Below are 17,320 nucleotides of genomic sequence, written 5' to 3'. Positions count from 1 at the left end.
CGATCCTAAGTAAAATCCATGTTCCTACCGTCTCTTACATTGCTGAAAATGTTAAACTCATGATCATGAACTTTTCTATATGTTATTAGTGATCGAATTTACCCCTACTTGAAAAAGTTTCTAGCCCATATCTGGAAGGCTTAATATATCATAAAAAATTTCAAACCGATACACCCGTGACAAATTCAGTATGAACTAATTTTCCGACCATCAAAAACTTTAAATTGGTACCATCCGGTAAATTTACTTTTCGATAGTTTATGTTAGATTTTACTTTCAAATTGCTCATTTGGATGACATGTGACAATTGATAGGTATACCTGTTTGAGGTTTTTACTCTTTGTTTGTCCCAAGTGTACTAATTTGAAATTTTTAGCTGTCAAAATATTAATTTGAGATAAATTTATTATAAGTGTACTAGTTTAGAGTTTATCGCAGTTAAAGAATTAGTTTTGGGTAAATTTGTCATAAATGTAGCAGTTTGGGTTTTTTTTTTTCCCATTATGGTATTAACCCATATGGAATGAGAGCATTTATTGGAGAAGAGTTCCAAACAAATGGGGAAAACCCGCTGACAAACGAATTAACCCCCCTCTCCCATTTCTTTTTCCCTTTCTAATCAACCATTCTTGAGCCTCCTCTACTCCATCAGTTCTTACACAAGATAGTTTCGAAACAAGCCGAGGATCATCAAACACTGTACTAATGCGGCTGGAAAGAATTCATTTTCCTTTTCAAGGGAAAAATATGTAAGTTTACATCCGCCGCCAAGTCCGGAGAATGTACTTATGCGGATTTATTAGGCTTCTTTTGTTTCGCAGAAAATGTGACATTTTTGAAAAATATTTTTTGAGAAGTCATTTTCTAGGAAAATGACAATATTCTCCGGTATTTGGTTGAGGCTCGAAAATGAAGTGAAAAATATTTTCCGTCGTTTGGTAAGGAAAATCTAATTCAATTTTCGGCGTTGTCGCCTAGCTGGAAATTGCTGGTGTGGACTTCGACCGCCCTATATGGTACGGTTGGCACTAGTGTAAACAATTTTTATAAATTTTTTTAGAAAAAATGATTTTTTAATAATTACTTATTATTTATTTATTATTTATTTTTTTATTCTCTTCATTTTTTGGTTTCCTTCTTCCCCTACCGCAACCAGCTGGCAATAGCCATAGGCAAGCCCGCCAGCCCGTGTCTATGGCCGATTCCGGTGTTTTTTCCATTGGTGAAAAAATGCTTACTTTGACTAGTTTATTTTCTGTGGAGCAAACGTCGAAAAATCCGGAAAACTCTTACTTAGAAGTTATTTTCTATGAAACAAACGAAGCCTTCTTTTCTCGAAGAAGAAGCAATGACGGTATTTGAGGTGTTTGAAATATGTCTCAATTTTAAGCCCGATGCGAAAATATGAATTTCCAAAGTAAATATATCTTGATCTTAAAATTAAAGGATAAATCTTAAATATGATGGATATTATTGTCATGTGGACATAAGATCAAGATTGGACGAAATTTGTTTTGAAATCCACGGATAATATCTTTTCAGTTAAAAGTTAGCCAAGGAAAGAAAAGATATCCAATCTTCGGCTGACAGAATTGCATAGAAATCTTCTGCATGTAGAAGTCAACTTTGAGGAGGACATAGCAAGGGAATTTATGTTGACATATATATATATATATGCATTATACGAGTCGGGGATAATTAATGAGCACGTAGCCTTGAAGCACCAATTACTTTTTGAGTGCTTGATGTGCCATTGTTGATGTGAAGACGTGTGGAAGCGCCGTTTTTCGTCGAGTGCTTGGCAAGGGTTTTCTTCGTAGATTTTGTTCGCGGAATTACATCAAGAATTCAAGTGTCGAAGCTGATTAAATATTAAAGTTAGATTTGTGTAATTTCTTTGTGAGATTGAGAGATTATTTCGTTAGGAATTGGAGGCTAAACACTATGTGTTTTCTTGGATGTAATCGTGCCTTGGGAAACACCGAGAGTGTTTGAGTGACTCAAGTGTGGTCTGTAATATCGTTTGATCTATGGTGAAATTTGTTGCTGCTCTCCCCGTGGACGTTGGTCTCTATGACTGAATCACGTACATTTGTTGTCCGATTTATTTTCTTATTCTGTCTATTTTATTGTTCGATCGCTTGGTTTAACGCAACATGAGGAATAAGCATCGGCTAACTCTGTGTCAGCAACCACGGTAATACAGAGGATGCAAGCGTTATACACCATATTTTCACTTGAACAATTTGATTGATTTGTTTGCCATGTTTTCCTTTTGTTCAAAGTCACTTTCCCATCAACACGCCCTTGCATAAAATTATTTTTACAGCCTTTTCATTCTCGGATATGTAAATAAATCCCATTCACAAACAACTGGATATCGAACTTTGTAAGCATACCAAAATTTGTCCACTTGTCAAGGTTTTGAATAAGTTGCATATGTGATTAGCGATCGGATTTAACACCCATTGGAAAGAAAGTACTAGATTCGTACCCATAAAGCCATTGATATGGGTTCATATGAACAGAGGAAACACATAGATAGATACATAACATTATCTGTCATGCTCGGTTTGGGCTCATTTGAACTGATCGGCAAAGGAAAGAACCGATCAAACTTCAACCTTTTCTTTTTTGGACAAATGTAGCTTCAGCGTCTCCCCCTCATGTCGATTCGAATATGCCCTCCGGCTTTGAAACCTTCAACCCAGTTGCAGACACAATGCAGCCAAACGTGCAGTCCAAAACCTGGGAGGAGCATGGTTTCAAAAGCACTGGAGATGAACCGGCATAAGAAACTCCTTCAAGAATCTGATGAAACACATTTTTTTTTTGTCATACCCAAAAAAATCTATCTTTTGCACATCAGTCCACATGGTAAGTTGTCGAGGACAGTCGATGTCTAGCAGGCGTCGCTCATTTTTATATGTGTTTCGGGTGTCTTTTTGGGCTATAAGAAGCAACATTTCATTTGCACCAGCGAGCACCCTCCAATTCCGAACTTTTTCGATCCACCGTGTGATAGCTTTCTCTGCTTATCATGAGACTGGCTGCATTTATCTCGCTCCTCTTCTTAGTTGGACTTGCTTTGGTGCGCTCAGCTACCACCAATGCCAAGGTATACCTTTCGTTTTTGGGAGAGAGAGAGAGAGAGAGAGAGATTGGTCTTGCACATCTAAGTTCATAGTTATGAAAGATTACGTGTCGGGTTGAATGATTGAATCGTGTTGTTCGTAATGTCCAGACTTCATGGATAAGTAATTTTCTTTTTCTTTTGTTGGGGTGCAAAAGTTGGAGTTTTCATTTATCACAACGCTACTATTTCCATTCGACTTTAGACGTTTACTGCCAAGAATGACAACCTCACATCAGTCACTCATTAAACCGGATCGATGATGAACTATGATTCTCCAAACCTGGTCTAGTGACTAATTACATTGTCATCATTATGCTGCGCTAGTATGGGTGAAGGTAGGATAAAATTTAGGACCGTCCTCTTCATCACACTTAGCAAAGCTCGCCACGTTCTTTCCGTCCTTTTCTCATTGTTTTTAAACTTTGCAGCATTACATTGTTTACATGGGGAGGCACTCCTATCCTGATCCAGAATCTGTGATCACAGCCAACCATGAGTTACTTGCATCAGTGTCGACAAGGTATGTAGACAGATGCACACTTTGCAGTTTGCAGAGTCTTGATCATAAACATTCAACCTACGAAAGTCGAATACGTCCTCACAAGTTAAATCTGTACAATAAATCTCTTTACTATATGGTCATCGATTGCGGGGCTTATCCTATTCCTTGTTCTGCAATATACGTCAGTCTTGATGAAGCACGGGAGGCAGCAATTCACCATTACAGCAAAAGCTTTAGAGGCTTCTCAGCCATGCTTACGGCAGAACAAGCTCAGCAACTTTCTGGTAATAAAATGAACGTCCATTTGTCCATACGCATATGTCCAAGTTCACATATTCTCTTTTTCCACCTCAAATTGATAACAATTGCATGGTTCGGGCACATTATGCAAGTTGTCAAAAGTAAGTTAAATGCTGTTCATTAGTAGTTGGGCTTAGTATTTCTTTTGAGCTTGTGTTGCAGAGATGGATTCTTGTCCTCTCTGTGTTTGAGAGCAGGATGAACAAAGTCCACACAACACATTCATGGGATTTCCTAGGGGTTAACTCGCTTTACCAGTACAAACAGGGAACAGAAGCTAGTTCTGATGTCATCGTTGGTGTCATTGACTCTGGTAATGCTCTAAAGCTTTTGCCTTTTCCTCTAGTTTTTCGTCAGTGTGAAAACAAAGGCTCGGTTGATATTCTTTGCAGGGGTTTGGCCTGAATCAGAGAGCTTTAGGGATGAAGGGTTAGGTCTTGTTCCTGAAAAGTTCAAGGGACAATGCATCCTCGGAGAAAATTTCACATTGTCCAACTGCAATAGGTACTATTAGCAACTAAGACATGATATGACAAAAAGAGAAGTAATCTAACAGTTAGTCTGTTGTGTGACTTATGGTTCCAGCCAAGGAGCTTCTTCATTAACAAAATTGCAATGGAATTTGCAGAAAGATTGTAGGCGCCAGGTTCTACTTCCAAGGGTATGAAGCAGAAAATGGCCCTCTAGAATCTTTCAACTTACCCTTCTTCAGGTCAGCCCGAGATGCTGATGGCCACGGGAGCCACACCGCATCAACGATTGCAGGATCTGTGGTTCCAAATGCCAGCTTATTTGGGATAGCCCAAGGCACTGCTCGGGGACGGGCCCCAGGTGCTACACTAGCCATTTACAAGGCATGTTGGTTCGGCGAATGCAATGACGCAGATGTCCTTGCAGCAATGGATGATGGGATCAATGACGGTGTTGATGTGCTTTCTCTCTCACTGGGTCCACTCCCTCCCCAACCAATCTATTTCGAGAATGCCATCTCGATAGGAGCATTCCATGCATTTAGGAGAGGGATAGTAGTTTTGGCATCTGCTGGAAACTCATTTTTCCAAGGGACTGCTACCAATGTGGCTCCTTGGATACTTACTGTAGCCGCTAGTTCCATTGATAGAGAATTTAACTCGAACATATATCTCGGAAACTCAAAGGTTTTGAAGGTAATGTAGTAAGAGCTGTATGAAATAACTACAGATTATAAATGGAAATGAGAGAACCATAGGGCAAAGATGCATATTTTACTGAATGAGTTTCTTCTAACAGGGTTATTCTTTGAATCCTCTCAAGATGGAAGCTTCCTATGGGCTAATAGCCGGGAATGAAGCAGCTGCTAAAGGAGTTCCAGTAAAAAATGCCAGGTTAATCTCTGTATTTAACCAACAGTTTCTTATTTCCATTTGTTGGCAAAGAAATGAAGCATTCCAATTTCCATCCACATGATGGTCTTGGATCATGTGGGTCGGTGTCTCAGTTCAATGAAGTACCATTTGCTAAACTCATGAAACTATCCTAGTGACATGACATTCCTGGTTTACAGCTTCTGCAAGAACAACACTTTGGATCCTACCTTAGTAAAGGGAAGGATTGCCCTGTGCATGGTTGAGGTGTTGCTTCGTGATAATCGTAGAGAGAAGGCTTTTTCCGTGAGAGATGCCGGTGGTGTGGGAATCATCCTTGTCGACCCAGTTAGGCAAGACGTTGGTTTTCAATTTATAATCCCAGGAGCTGTAATTGGTCAGGCAGAAGCCAAAGAGCTTCAATCCTACATGGCGACAGAAAAGTAAGGCACAAGAAGAAGATCTAACTATAACTATTCAAATTAGGAAGAAATTCATACAAGAGTGAGAGTAGCTAATGCATAGATTGAACTGTCATAATAGGTATCCAACAGCTAAAATTGCACCAACAGTGACTGCCTTGAACACAGAGCCAGCACCAGCAATGACAATGTTTTCTTCCATGGGACCAAATGTCGTAACTCCTGACATTATCAAAGGATAGTCCATTTACACTTAATTCTTACTCTTTGGAAATCATAGATGACAAGGATGATTTGTAGCTTTCAATGCTTGCTTAAGTTTGTTGAATATTAAATGTAGCCGGATATTACAGCACCTGGTTCGAAGATTTTGGCTGCCTGGTCTCCATTGGCAACTGAAAACACCTCGGATTGCCGTGTCAACTATAACATAATATCAGGGACCTCCATGTCTTGCCCCCACACAGCCGCGGTCGCAGCGATTCTGAAATCTTACTATCCTTCGTGGAGTCCAGCTGCTATCAAGTCTGCCATCATGACCACAGGTTGGTATGCTTCCCTAAAAAAATCTATCAGATACTTCAATATATTTTCACAAATTTTTCTTCGCTAAGCCTCGTCTTACTTCAATAAACATTATGCAATTTCAGCTACTGTCATGGACAATTGCTGAAACCCAATCAGACGGCATCCAAACGGCACACAGGCCTCACCTTTTGACTATGGATCCGGACACATAAACCCCGTTGCAGCATTGAACCCAGGACTTATCTACGATTTCCATTCCAACGACGTTATAAATTTCCTCTGCAGCACTGGGGCAAGCCCTACACAACTCAAGAACCTAACAGGAGATCTAATTTCCTGCAAGAACCCACCAACATCGTCCTATGACTTCAACTACCCTTCAATCGGGGTATCCAACATGAAAGGGAACATGTCTGTTCACCGGACTGTCACTTATCATGGACAAGGCCCAACAGTTTATACTGCGGTCATAAACTATCCGCCGGGCGTTAGAGTTGCGGTTTATCCTGCTCAGCTCAGGTTTACTCAGGCAGGGCAAAAAATGTCCTTCAGGATTGATTTCAGTCCTTACAAGAACAGTAACGGGAGCTTTGTGTTTGGATCACTGACATGGAGCAATGGGGTTCACATTGTCAGGAGTCCTATTGGTCTTAATGTGATTTCTGTGTAGAATTATCACGCCTTAGTATTGTAATCAAGTATTAACTAGCTATTCTGGTTTAAATTCCATGTTGGTATTGTTTCTAGTATCGCTCGAAATGTTAAATTCATAATTATGAGTCGTTCACTTACAAGTCCATAGTTTACCAATCATTGTGTTCACACATATCAAGAATATCACTCATAACAACTTTATAATTGTCAGGCATGGAGTTGTTATGTGTAAATTGAAGCCTCGCTAATTGTTTTCCATCACCAATTATGCACAGTTCTGCCTCATGTGAACAGGTCCGGCTAGGAAAGAACTGATAAACTTCACTTGTTTTCCAATACATAAATTTGGCAACATATAAAGGGGCAGTGCTAATTCCGCACCTTGAATTGCTTAATTCACATCTTACTGAATTTAATTGACTAAAACACCCATTAAAGAGATATCTATCGGAAACCCCTTCTCCCATCTCTTTTTTCTGTCTAATCAATCAATCTGGAGTCTCCTCTCCTCAATTTGTCTTACACAAGATTTGTTTTGAAACAAGCCATTCTTCTTCTGTGTTTGCATGTTGCTTGTCATCATCCATTATGAGGCCAAACATGAAAATGGCTCAACAAAAAGCAGATGTCATTTGCTTCAGATAAAAATTAAATACCAGAATTCTAATAGAAAATTTTACATCATTGAGCATCGAACATCATACTAATGAGACAAGGAAGGATTTAATCTCTGTATCAAAGGAAAAATAAATAAATTTATTTCTACTGTCAAGTCTCGAGAATGTACCTATGTGGATTTAAACATCTATGCACCATATTTTCACTTAGTTTGATTTGCTTTTCGTTTTGCCATGTTCTCCTTGAGTTTTAAGTCTCTTTCCCCTCAACGTACTATGGAACCAATTGGAAAGAATTTCAAGATCCGTACCAAAAAAGGAACAAGATTGCCTTTGAAATAAGTCCATATGAAAAGAGAACCCATTGATGTAGAACTCCATCATCTGTTATGCACGGTTTTGGCTAATTTGAACTGATCGACAAAGGAAAGTACTGATCATACTTCACTTGTTTTCTAATACATAAACTTAACAGGATCTGTACTTTTCTTGGACAAGCATACCTTCAGTTTTTCCCCTATCGAGGATTCGGATATGCCGTCCAGCTTTGAAGCCTTCAACCTAGTTACTGGAAGGTGAAACTGTCTTTCCAACTATTCAATGCACCCTGCAGTACAGTAAAAGTAACGGGGAGCATGGTTCTAAAGTACTCCCGACGAGCCGACAAAAGATATTCCTTAAAGACTCTGATGAAGACATTTTAAATATCTTTTGCACATCAGTCCACATGATAAGTTGTCAAGGAAAGTTGACGTCAAGCTGGCTTTTCTTATCTTACTTTTATATCCTTTTCGTGTCGCGTGTTGGTGTCGGTGCTTTGTATGTTGTACAATACCTCTCTCTCTCTCTCTCTCTCTCTCTCTCTCTCTCTCTCTCAAACGAAATGTTTACCTTGGCTTTTGTAGTAGCTGAGTGCACCAAAGCAAGTCTGACTAAGAAGAGGAGTGAGATAAATGTAGCAAGTTTCATGATAAACAGGAAAGCTACTGTGCAATTAATTGAAACAGGTGGAAATTGGAGGGGGAAAAAAAGCAATTCACATTCCAACATTAAATTTATCATCTAGTAATAAGTCCAAAAAAAAAATCCACATTTCACATCTAATATAATAAGAAGTCATTCATCTACATTATCTACGCCTTCCGAAAAAACAACGGACTCCATCTCCGGCTCATCAAGTGAAAGACTCGCAACTTCAAGCACCCCAACATCCTCAAATGTGTCAAATGCATCCCCGCCAATATCCCACATCTTGGTCTCTCCTTCTGCATATTGTGGGCTTTTTCTTGATAGAAGACGAAGGTTGTTGTGAATGAAAACCAAATCTTCTCCACGTTTTTGGGTCATCTTATTTCTTCTCACCGAGTGCACAAACGAGTAATTACTCCAATTCCTCTCGGCACAAGATGCAGAAGAAGGTTGTGTAAGAAGCTTTAAGGCTATGCTTTGAAGCATAGGTGCACATGCACCATGATTAACCCACCAACCCTTAGGATCCATAGAATACCGATCTTGAATGGAATCGAATTCTCTAAAATACCCATTTTTACACGCAAAATCTACATACTCCAAATTCACCTTGTTGCGCTCATCCAAGTTAGGAAAGTATTTCCTAAGGCATTTTAGTCTTTCTTGGTTGATCTCTTTATCCTTGTGTGGAGAAACTCGAGTAGGATCTTCATTGAGCCATTGATCACTATAGTACCTTATTTAATAAAATAAATAAAATAAAAAACCATAATAAGTAAGAGAAGTATTATATTATCATGTCAAAGAAAGAATAACTAATAAAGTGATAATCTCATACAATTTAGAACTTACTTAGGATTCAAGGCATGCGCCAAGCAATGAAGTGGAGTGTTGTTCCTAGTCCAACGATCCACAAGAATGGTATGAACCACCTCATAAAATGTAGAGTCCTCATCTAGTCTTTTCCCTTCATGCACATATATAGCTTTCTTCACTTTTTCTATCATTGAACCCCACATGTCATAAACTAAGTGAAGACAAGGCTTGTCGTTGTCACAAGTTCTAAGCATGTCATAAATAGGAGCCGTGAAAGAAAGTATATAATCAATTGAATCCCACCAAAAATCATCCAACACCTTTTCCTTGACAAGCTTAGCCCTCCCTTGATTATCATCTCGATAGATATTCCATTTGTCGCAAATAACCATCCTTTGAAGACCACCTTTTATTAACTTAAACCTCCCGAGCATAACAATCATCGAAGCAAAACGTGTATCCGCTACGTAAAGCAACTTCAAGTTAACAAACTCCTTATATATTGCTAATCTCATGGAATGACTCATGATGAAATGTTTGATTTGCATAACATCCCCAATGATCTCCGAAATCCAATTGCATTCCTCATAAACTACTTCATTGGTCTCCACATTCTTTGCCGCACAAATGTTCTTCAAAGCTAGATTAAGGGTGTACACCACACAAGGCATCCAAACAATAGATGGAAATTCTTGCTCAATGAGTTGTCCCGCGCCCTTACAATTTGAAGCATTATCCGTAATTACCTGGATCACATTCTCATGCCCAATTTCATTGATCACTTCTTTCAATAAGTTAAAAATGAAATGCATATCTTTTGTTTCTCCCGAACAATCAACCGATTTTATAAACATAGCAACTCCATCCGACACCGCCATAAGATTAATAATTGGTCTCCTCTGTGAGTCACTCCATCCATCACTCACAATACTTACACCCTTCTCCCTCCACATGCTCCTAAAAGTTGCACACATCCTATCAATATTTGCCTTCTCTTTTTGCAACAAAGTGGTCCTCAACAAATTATATTTCGGTGGAACATACCCCGCAATATTATGATTGGCAGCATAAGTAAAAGCGGATTGAAAGTAAGGGTTCCTTGCTAGGTTAAAAGGCAAGCCCGCCGAATAGAACATCCTAGCAATCTCATAATCTAAACGTTCATGTTGAGTCATGTTGAATACCTTCTTTCCTCCACTCCCACCTCCGATCTTCCTTTTTTTGGAGTCAAACGATGAATCCAACCCACCACCACCACTAAAACTAAAAGGGAGCAAAGGTACATTTTCAGGCGCCTTACTCATTAATCTAGTATTGGCCTCCTCATCTAATCTTTCCATCTCCAAAAGATCCTCTTTTTCTACTTTTCCGCATTTTCCAATTCCTTTTCCACTTATCATCAACAAATGGGCTCTAACTCTCGTGTATGAACTCTTAAAATCTTTTTCACAAAAATTGCATTTCCAAGACAAATTTCCCCCCGCATCGCTATGATTAGCTAACTTAGTAATATACCTCCATAGTGGTTTATTTAAATCTTCATTGCTAGATGTAGGTGGTCGTGTATTGGAACTGCTACTATCCATGCTTGAAGTCATTCTACAAAATGAAGCAGATGATAACAAACAGTCAGGGAAAAACACAAACATCATCAGTAGTACTCGCCACTCACCCAAGAGAAAAACACAAACATCATCACTTGGTCCTGTGATCACGTATTAACTTTTTAAACCACTACAATTACAACAGCTCTAACGACACCAAAACAAAAAAGGGCACAGAAAACTAACGAGAGAGAGAATCAAACCTTGTTGTGCTTTGGACCCAGCTGTCGAGGCGTGCGATTGGGGACACCGTTGGGAACAGAAAACGCAGTTCTGAACGTCCCGGAGGTTGGCCCCTTTAGTTCCTCATCTAAGTCCAAAAAAAAAAAAAAAAAAATCCTCATCCAGCAAGAATTTCAAGATTCGTTTCTTGGAAGAACCCACATCTAACATTCGTGCTTTCTCGTTCCCCAGTACGCAAGAAAGAAAGAGATAAAGTTCCATATCTAGTCCTCCAACTTAAGGCAATTTTTGCAGTTGGGTCCCTCAAAATGGTCTTGAGAGAGTTCGCACTTCCATAATGCTACCAGTTTCATCCATCTCAATGGAAGTGGTCAGTGCAGGTAGAGTGTAAAATGATGGAGAAGAGCGTACCTCGACTGAGCTTGAATTTGAGTGGCGTCCCACGATCGCTGCTCGAATCGAACTTGGTCCCATCTAGCAGAGTCCCCGTGTGATGAACTGCGCAGAGAGAGTCGCCATCACCGTCAACGACCGAAAAAGGACAACGAAAACACCCAGAACAAGGCAACCAAAACAAGCCAATCCATTCGATCAGCCAACCCAGAAAGCGATGGAGACGCACCTTCGACTTCGTCGCCGGAATACGGGGTCGACGTACGCGATGGTGAGAGGCGTCGAGGGGGCGCGATTTAGGGACGCCGTGCGAGAGGTTGAGAGAAGCCGAGAGACACTGAGAGCGAGAGGGCGGGAGACAGCGATTAGGGTTCGGGCGATTAGTGATCGCTAGTCGGTCTCAGTCTTGTGAGGGGCCGGGCAGACGAGGTGGAGGCTTTTGGAATATTGGATTTTGATATATTTACATTTTAATTCCTAAATTATTAAAATTATTTAAAATTAATTCATGAGTCGGATTGTCGTGTCGAAATACTGGACTCGTATGCCATATTAATCACGCGCCAAATGTCTTATATCTATTGATCATATCATATGTTAGTTCCTAACACGATTTTCGTACTGACGCAAAAATCTCGAAGAGTATTTATGCTTCTTAGTCTACAACCAAGTTTATTGTTTCAAAGATCATATGTGTTGGATTGAATAATCGGACCATGCTGTTGGTAATGTCCACCGCATGAAAGAGAAAAAGTTGTTTTTTTGGTTGTGCATAAATTGGAGTTTTCATTTATCGCATCACTACTATTTCTTTTGACTTTAGAAAATTACCGATGAATAAAACCTCACACCAATCACTCATTAGACTGCATCAACGATGAACTATGAGTCATATCGTGGTCTAGTGACTAATCTCAATAGTTTGTACAGTACACTAATGTCTTCGCTATATGATTGTCGATGCCGAATCAATCCTACTCCTTGTTCTGCTACAAATGTCAGTCTTGATGAAGCACAGGATGCAGTAATTCACCGTCACAGCAAAAGCTTTAGCCCCTATTTGGTAACGCTTTTGTTTCTCTGATTTTTGTTTTTTCATTTCCGAAAACAAAAAAAGAACATAAATCTGTTTAGTAACATCAGTTAATTTTTCTATTCTCGAGAATAGATCAGTGGCTAGGGAATAGATTTGGAATAGAAACAAGAAGCAAAAAAAAAAAAAAAATTATTCTCGGGAACAAAATTGTTATGAAACATGCCCTTGGAGGCTTCTCAGCCATGCTTACAGCAGAACAAGCCCAGAAACTTTCCGGTAGTAAACTGCATGTCCAGTTATCCAAATACATAAGTTCAAGTTCACGTATTTTGTTTTCTACCTCAAATTCATAACAATTCCATGGCTCGGGCGCATTATATAAATTGTCAAAAGTAAGCTCACCGAGGTTCATTAGGTGTAGTTGGGCTTAATATTTCTTCTGAACTAGTGTTGCGGAGATGGATTCTGTCATCTCTGTCTGAGAGCATGATGAACACAGTCCACAGGACACATTCATGGGATTTCCTAGGGGAAATCTCGCTTTACCAGTATGATCAACAGGGACAGGGAACGGAAGCTAGTTCCGATGTTATCGTCGGTGGTCGTCGACTCTGGTAATGCTCTAAAGCTTTTGCCTTTCCTTCTAGTATTTCGTCAGTGTGACAAGCAGAGGCTCAGTTGATGTTCTTTGCAGGGGTTTAGCCCGCATAAGAAAGCTTTAGGTCTTGTTCCTGAAAAGTTCGAGGGACAATGCGTCCAAAAGGCACACAGGCCTCACCTTTTGGACTACGGATCTGGACAAGTAAACCCCGTTGCCGCATTGAAACCAGGACTTATCTGCGATTTCCATTCCGATGACCCTATAAATTTCCTCTGCGGCAATGGGGCTAGCCCTGCACAACTCAAGAATCTAACAGGAGATCTCATTTCCTGCAAGAACCCACTGACATCGTCCAATGACTTCCAATTGGGGTATCCAACAGGAAAGGGAGCATGTCTGTTCACCGGACCGTCACTTATGATGGACAAGGCCCAACAGTTTAGACTGCGGTCATAAACTATCCGCCCGGCAGTAGAGCTGCGGTTTATTCTTAGTCCTTGTGAAACCGGTAACGGGATCTTTGTGTTTGGATCACTGACATGGAGCAACTGTGCACACAATGTCAGGAGTCCCATCGGTCTTAATGTGACTACGGTGTAGAAGTACCAATCCTTAGTATTGTAATCAAGCAACAACTAGCTATCTGGTTTAAAATCGATGTCATTACTGTATCTTATATTGCTCCAAATGTTAAACTCGTGATCGTGAAAGTTTTCACTTACAACCAGTCAAGATGATTGATCCAGTCAATACATTTCAATTGTTCTCTGAATTTGCAGCGTTACATGGTTTACATGGGGAGCCGCTCCCATCCTGATCCAGAATATGGAATCCCAGGCAACCATGTGTTATATTCATGTCTCCGGAAGGTTTGTGATTGATGCACACTCTGGAAAGTCCTGATCTTGAAAGTTCAATCTATGACATTAAGAAGTCAAATGTCTGTACCATAGATGTCTTTAGTATTAACACTTGTCCTTCGGCTACTCTATATCTAATCTCAGTCCCGATGAAACTCCGGAGGTGGTGCTTCGCCACTCCAGCAAAAGCTTTAGAGGCTTCCAAGCCATGCTTACAACAGGACAAGCCCAAAAAATTTCTGGTAAGAAAATGCATGTCCACTTATCACTTGCATAAAATCATGTTTGCATATTTTGGTTTCTACACTCAAATTCCAATAAATGCACGACGTCGGCACGTGATAAAAAGTGTCCAAAAGTAAGCTAATTGAACTTCATTAGGTATCACTGGAATTAATATTTCTTCTGAGCTTGTGTTACAGAGATGGACTCTGACATCTCCGTGTTTGAGAGCAAAGTCAATGAAGTTCACACACACATTCATGGGAGTTTCTCGGGGTAAACTTGCTTAACCAATATGACCACCAGGGACAGATGCCAGTTCCAACATTGTCGGTGTTGTCGACTCTGGTAATCCTATAAACCTTTGCCTTTGGCTTTTCATCATGACAACAAATAGAAACTCACAAATGAATCCTCTTGCAGGGTTTTGGCCAGAATCAGAAATCTTTAGCGACAAGGGCTTAGGTCTTGTGCCTGAAAAGTTCAAGGGACAATGCATTCCTAGAGACAATTGCACATTGTCCAACTGCAAGGGGTACTATTAGCTATTAAGATGCGTCATAACATGAAAAAGGAAGTAATCTAACGTCGTTACTAAGGTGTGCATTGTACCATAACAACGAAACAAGCTCAATGAGTCATCCGGGTCTCTAAATCGACATGTTCTTCTCTTTGCTAGGTCTAAATAAGAGAGAGTTAAAGCCTCTAGGAGCTTCTTATTAACGTCCTTGAATTTGACTTTCCAGAAAAATCATAGGTGCGAGATTCTACTTCGAGGGTTTTGAAGCGGAGGTTGGCCATCTAGAATTGATGAATGACACTTTCTGCAGGTTGGCTCGAGAAAATGACGGCAAGGGAGCCCCGCTGCCTCGATGATAACAGGATCTGTTGTTTTGAATGTCAGCTTATTGGGGATGGCCCGAGGTACTGCTCAGGGAGGGGCCCCTGGTGCTAGATTGGCCATCTATAAGACTTGTTGGTTAGGCCTATTTTCAGCATCCGCTGGAAACTCGCTCTTCCCGGGGACTACTGTGAATGTTTCTCCCTGGATATACTCACTGTAGCGCCTAGTTCCCCAAATAGAGAACTGAAGTTATCTTTGGAAAACTCGAAGATTGCGAGGGTAATGTAGCAAGAGCTGTTTGAAATACGTGCAGATCGTGATCAAAAGCGAGAAAATAGTAGTGGCAAAGATGTATACTCTTGAGGTATGACTGAGTTTTACTAAGCGAGTTGCGAGTTTCGACCTCACAGGGCTATTGCTTAAACGCTCTCTAAATGGAAGCTTCGTAAGTGCTGCAGTTGCTCCAGGAGTTCCGACAAAAAATGCTAGGTGATCTTTGTATTTGCCATGTAGTCTCCTTTCAATAATGGACCGTTTGTCAAATCACGAACCTATCCTAGTGACTGGCAACAATCCTAGTTTACAGCTTCTCCCAGAGCAATATTTTGGGTCCTACCTTGGTCAAGGGAAGAATTGTCCATTGCATGCGTGAGTCCTCTACCGATAATTGTACAGAGAAGGCCTTGTCTGTGGGAGACGCCAGTGATGTTGCAATAGTACTTGTCGACCCACTTTGGCGAGCTGTTGGTTGTCACTTTGAGACCCCGGGCACTACAGTTGGCCAAGCAGGAGCAGGAGAGCTTCAATCCTATACGGCAGCCAAATAGTAAGTGCTATAATCTTAGTTCATAAGAGAAGACATAAAGAAAAGCTCCAACTGCAAACACCGGAAGAATTTCTTGCTGGAACAGCTAATGTATAGATTAATCACAAAAAACAGTTATCCAGTGGCTAAAACTGCACCGACAGTGGCTGTCTGGAACACAAATCCGTTCTGACCAAAAAAAAAAAGAACACAAATCCGTCACCGGCAATGACTATGTTTTCTTCTGTGAACTGAATGTCATATCTCTGGATATTAAAGTCCGTTTGAATTTGGCTTCTTGATTAGGCTCTCTCTTCGGAAAATGTTGGGCAACAAAGGTGATTTGTAGCTTCACATTTTCATTCCTAATGTTTGAATTGCAGCGAGATATTTCAGCACATGGTGCTAACATTTTGGCTGCTTGGCCTCTGGTGTTGACTTCAGTCACGATGGGCCGGTCTGTCAATTACAACAGGGACCTCCATGTCCTGCCCCATGCCACCGCTGTTGCTGTGTTTCTGACATGTACCCACAGTTCCGTTGTTCAAAAACATCCTCTTTGTTAGAACACTCGTTCTTAGCTGTTGTCGTGGACAATAGATATAAACTGATTGGACGGCATCCAAACGGCACAGGGGCCTTTCCTTTTGACTCTGGATCCCGACACATAAACCCGGTCGCCGCACTGAGCGATTTCGACTTGTACGATGGCATAAATTTCCTGTGCACCACCGGGGCAAGCCCTGCACAACTCAAGAACCCAAAGGAGATCTAGCTCATTGCAAAATCCCCACCTACACCGTCCTATGACTTCAAATACCCTTCAATTGATGTGTCCAACATGAAGGGGGACATGCATGTTTGGACTGTCACTAACTTCGGAGAAGGCACGGAAGTTTATCCGCAGGGAGTGAAAAGCTACAGTTTATCCTGCTCAGTGAAAAAATTCATTAGGGAGGTAAATAGGGGCCTGGAAATGTTTGAACTCGGGACCTCCCGCTCCGATACCATGAAAGATTTTATGGGACCACAATCAACTGTTCTAAAAGCTTAAGCTTATAGAAGAAGGCGTGGTTTAATATTTATATATTCTAACACTCGGGTTAGGTTTTCTCAGGCAGGGCGAAGAATGCCTTTCAAGATCGATTTCAGTCCTTACAAAAGCAGCAATGGGAGCTCTGTGTTCGCTCAACCCTTCAGGATCGATTTCAGTCCTGACAAAAGCAGCAATGTGAGCTTTGTGTTCGCTCACCGACATGGAACAACGGTGTTTGAAATATCACGAGTTCTGTGAATGTGATTTCTGTGCAGAAAACATCAATTGCTCTGTACTGTAATCAAGTGTCACCCAGTATCACCCTTGTTGGACTTGTTTGTCCGTTGACGTTGGAGGAATCCACTGAAGATTGACTCGTTGCTACTTTCAACAGGACGTGATTTTTCACTAATTCCCTGACATTATTCCTACACAGTCTCATTGTTTCT

The 17,320-nt window shown here is 40.6% G+C and overlaps 3 protein-coding genes and 1 pseudogene across 7 annotated transcripts in view; 3 read left to right on the top strand and 1 right to left on the bottom strand.

Moving 5' to 3' along the window:
- The first annotated feature begins 4,224 nt into the window (after positions 1-4,224).
- LOC115735397 (subtilisin-like serine-protease S) lies at positions 4,225-7,035 on the top strand. Its single transcript, XM_048284346.1, has 8 exons — positions 4,225-4,251; positions 4,285-4,442; positions 4,567-5,104; positions 5,208-5,302; positions 5,482-5,724; positions 5,825-5,918; positions 6,044-6,248; positions 6,375-7,035. The coding sequence occupies exons 1-8, from the start codon at positions 4,225-4,227 to the stop codon at positions 6,899-6,901; spliced, it is 1,887 nt and encodes a 628-aa protein (XP_048140303.1). The 3' UTR covers positions 6,902-7,035.
- An 881-nt stretch (positions 7,036-7,916) lies between these two features.
- LOC115735362 lies at positions 7,917-11,895 on the bottom strand. 4 transcript variants are annotated; one of them, XM_048283402.1, is made up of 6 exons: positions 11,697-11,889; positions 11,486-11,572; positions 11,095-11,201; positions 10,587-10,886; positions 9,324-10,553; positions 8,528-9,207 (listed from the first exon to the last, which is right to left on the bottom strand). In XM_048283402.1, exons 4-6 carry the CDS (start codon positions 10,883-10,885, stop codon positions 8,619-8,621), a joined length of 2,118 nt encoding a protein of 705 aa, XP_048139359.1. In that variant the 5' UTR covers position 10,886; positions 11,095-11,201; positions 11,486-11,572; positions 11,697-11,889; the 3' UTR covers positions 8,528-8,618. The 4 variants fall into 4 exon arrangements, 2 of the variants coding, with proteins under 2 accessions (XP_048139359.1, XP_048139360.1); XM_048283403.1 differs by having other exon boundaries at positions 9,324-10,548; positions 10,591-10,886; positions 11,697-11,888; XR_007199442.1 differs by having other exon boundaries at positions 9,190-9,207; positions 9,324-9,438; positions 10,803-10,886; positions 11,697-11,895.
- LOC115735365 (fatty acyl-CoA reductase 3-like) overlaps positions 8,357-17,320 on the top strand; it is a 23,919-nt gene continuing 14,955 nt past the window's right edge. The window contains exon 1 of one of the 2 annotated variants that reach the window (XM_030666587.2): positions 8,357-8,374. The gene's annotated coding sequence lies outside the window, so the exon portion shown is untranslated. Of the gene's footprint in view, positions 8,379-17,320 lie in introns of both variants that reach the window. The other variant, XM_030666586.2, reaches the window with a different exon arrangement.
- Positions 12,990-16,610, top strand: LOC115735398 (annotated as a pseudogene).

This window comes from Rhodamnia argentea, chromosome 8 (assembly GCF_020921035.1).
Source record: "Rhodamnia argentea isolate NSW1041297 chromosome 8, ASM2092103v1, whole genome shotgun sequence".
NCBI lineage: Eukaryota > Viridiplantae > Streptophyta > Magnoliopsida > Myrtales > Myrtaceae > Rhodamnia > Rhodamnia argentea.
Note: the sequence above shows the minus strand (reverse complement) of the source record. Positions and strands in the feature narration are given on the sequence as shown.

Coding starts and splice junctions, on each gene's coding strand:
- LOC115735362 (XM_048283402.1), bottom strand. CDS start 10,885: ATGACTTCAAGCATGGATAGTAGCAGTTCCAATACACGACCACCTACA. Junction 10,554..10,586: donor GCCAATACTAGATTAATGAG/TAAGGCGCCTGA, acceptor TTTGCTCCCTTT/TAGTTTTAGTGGTGGTGGTG. Junction 9,208..9,323: donor GCGCATGCCTTGAATCCTAA/GTAAGTTCTAAA, acceptor TTATTAAATAAG/GTACTATAGTGATCAATGGC.
- LOC115735397 (XM_048284346.1), top strand. CDS start 4,225: ATGTCATCGTTGGTGTCATTGACTCTG. Junction 5,725..5,824: donor TCCTACATGGCGACAGAAAA/GTAAGGCACAAG, acceptor CTGTCATAATAG/GTATCCAACAGCTAAAATTG. Junction 5,919..6,043: donor CTTCCATGGGACCAAATGTC/GTAACTCCTGAC, acceptor TATTAAATGTAG/CCGGATATTACAGCACCTGG.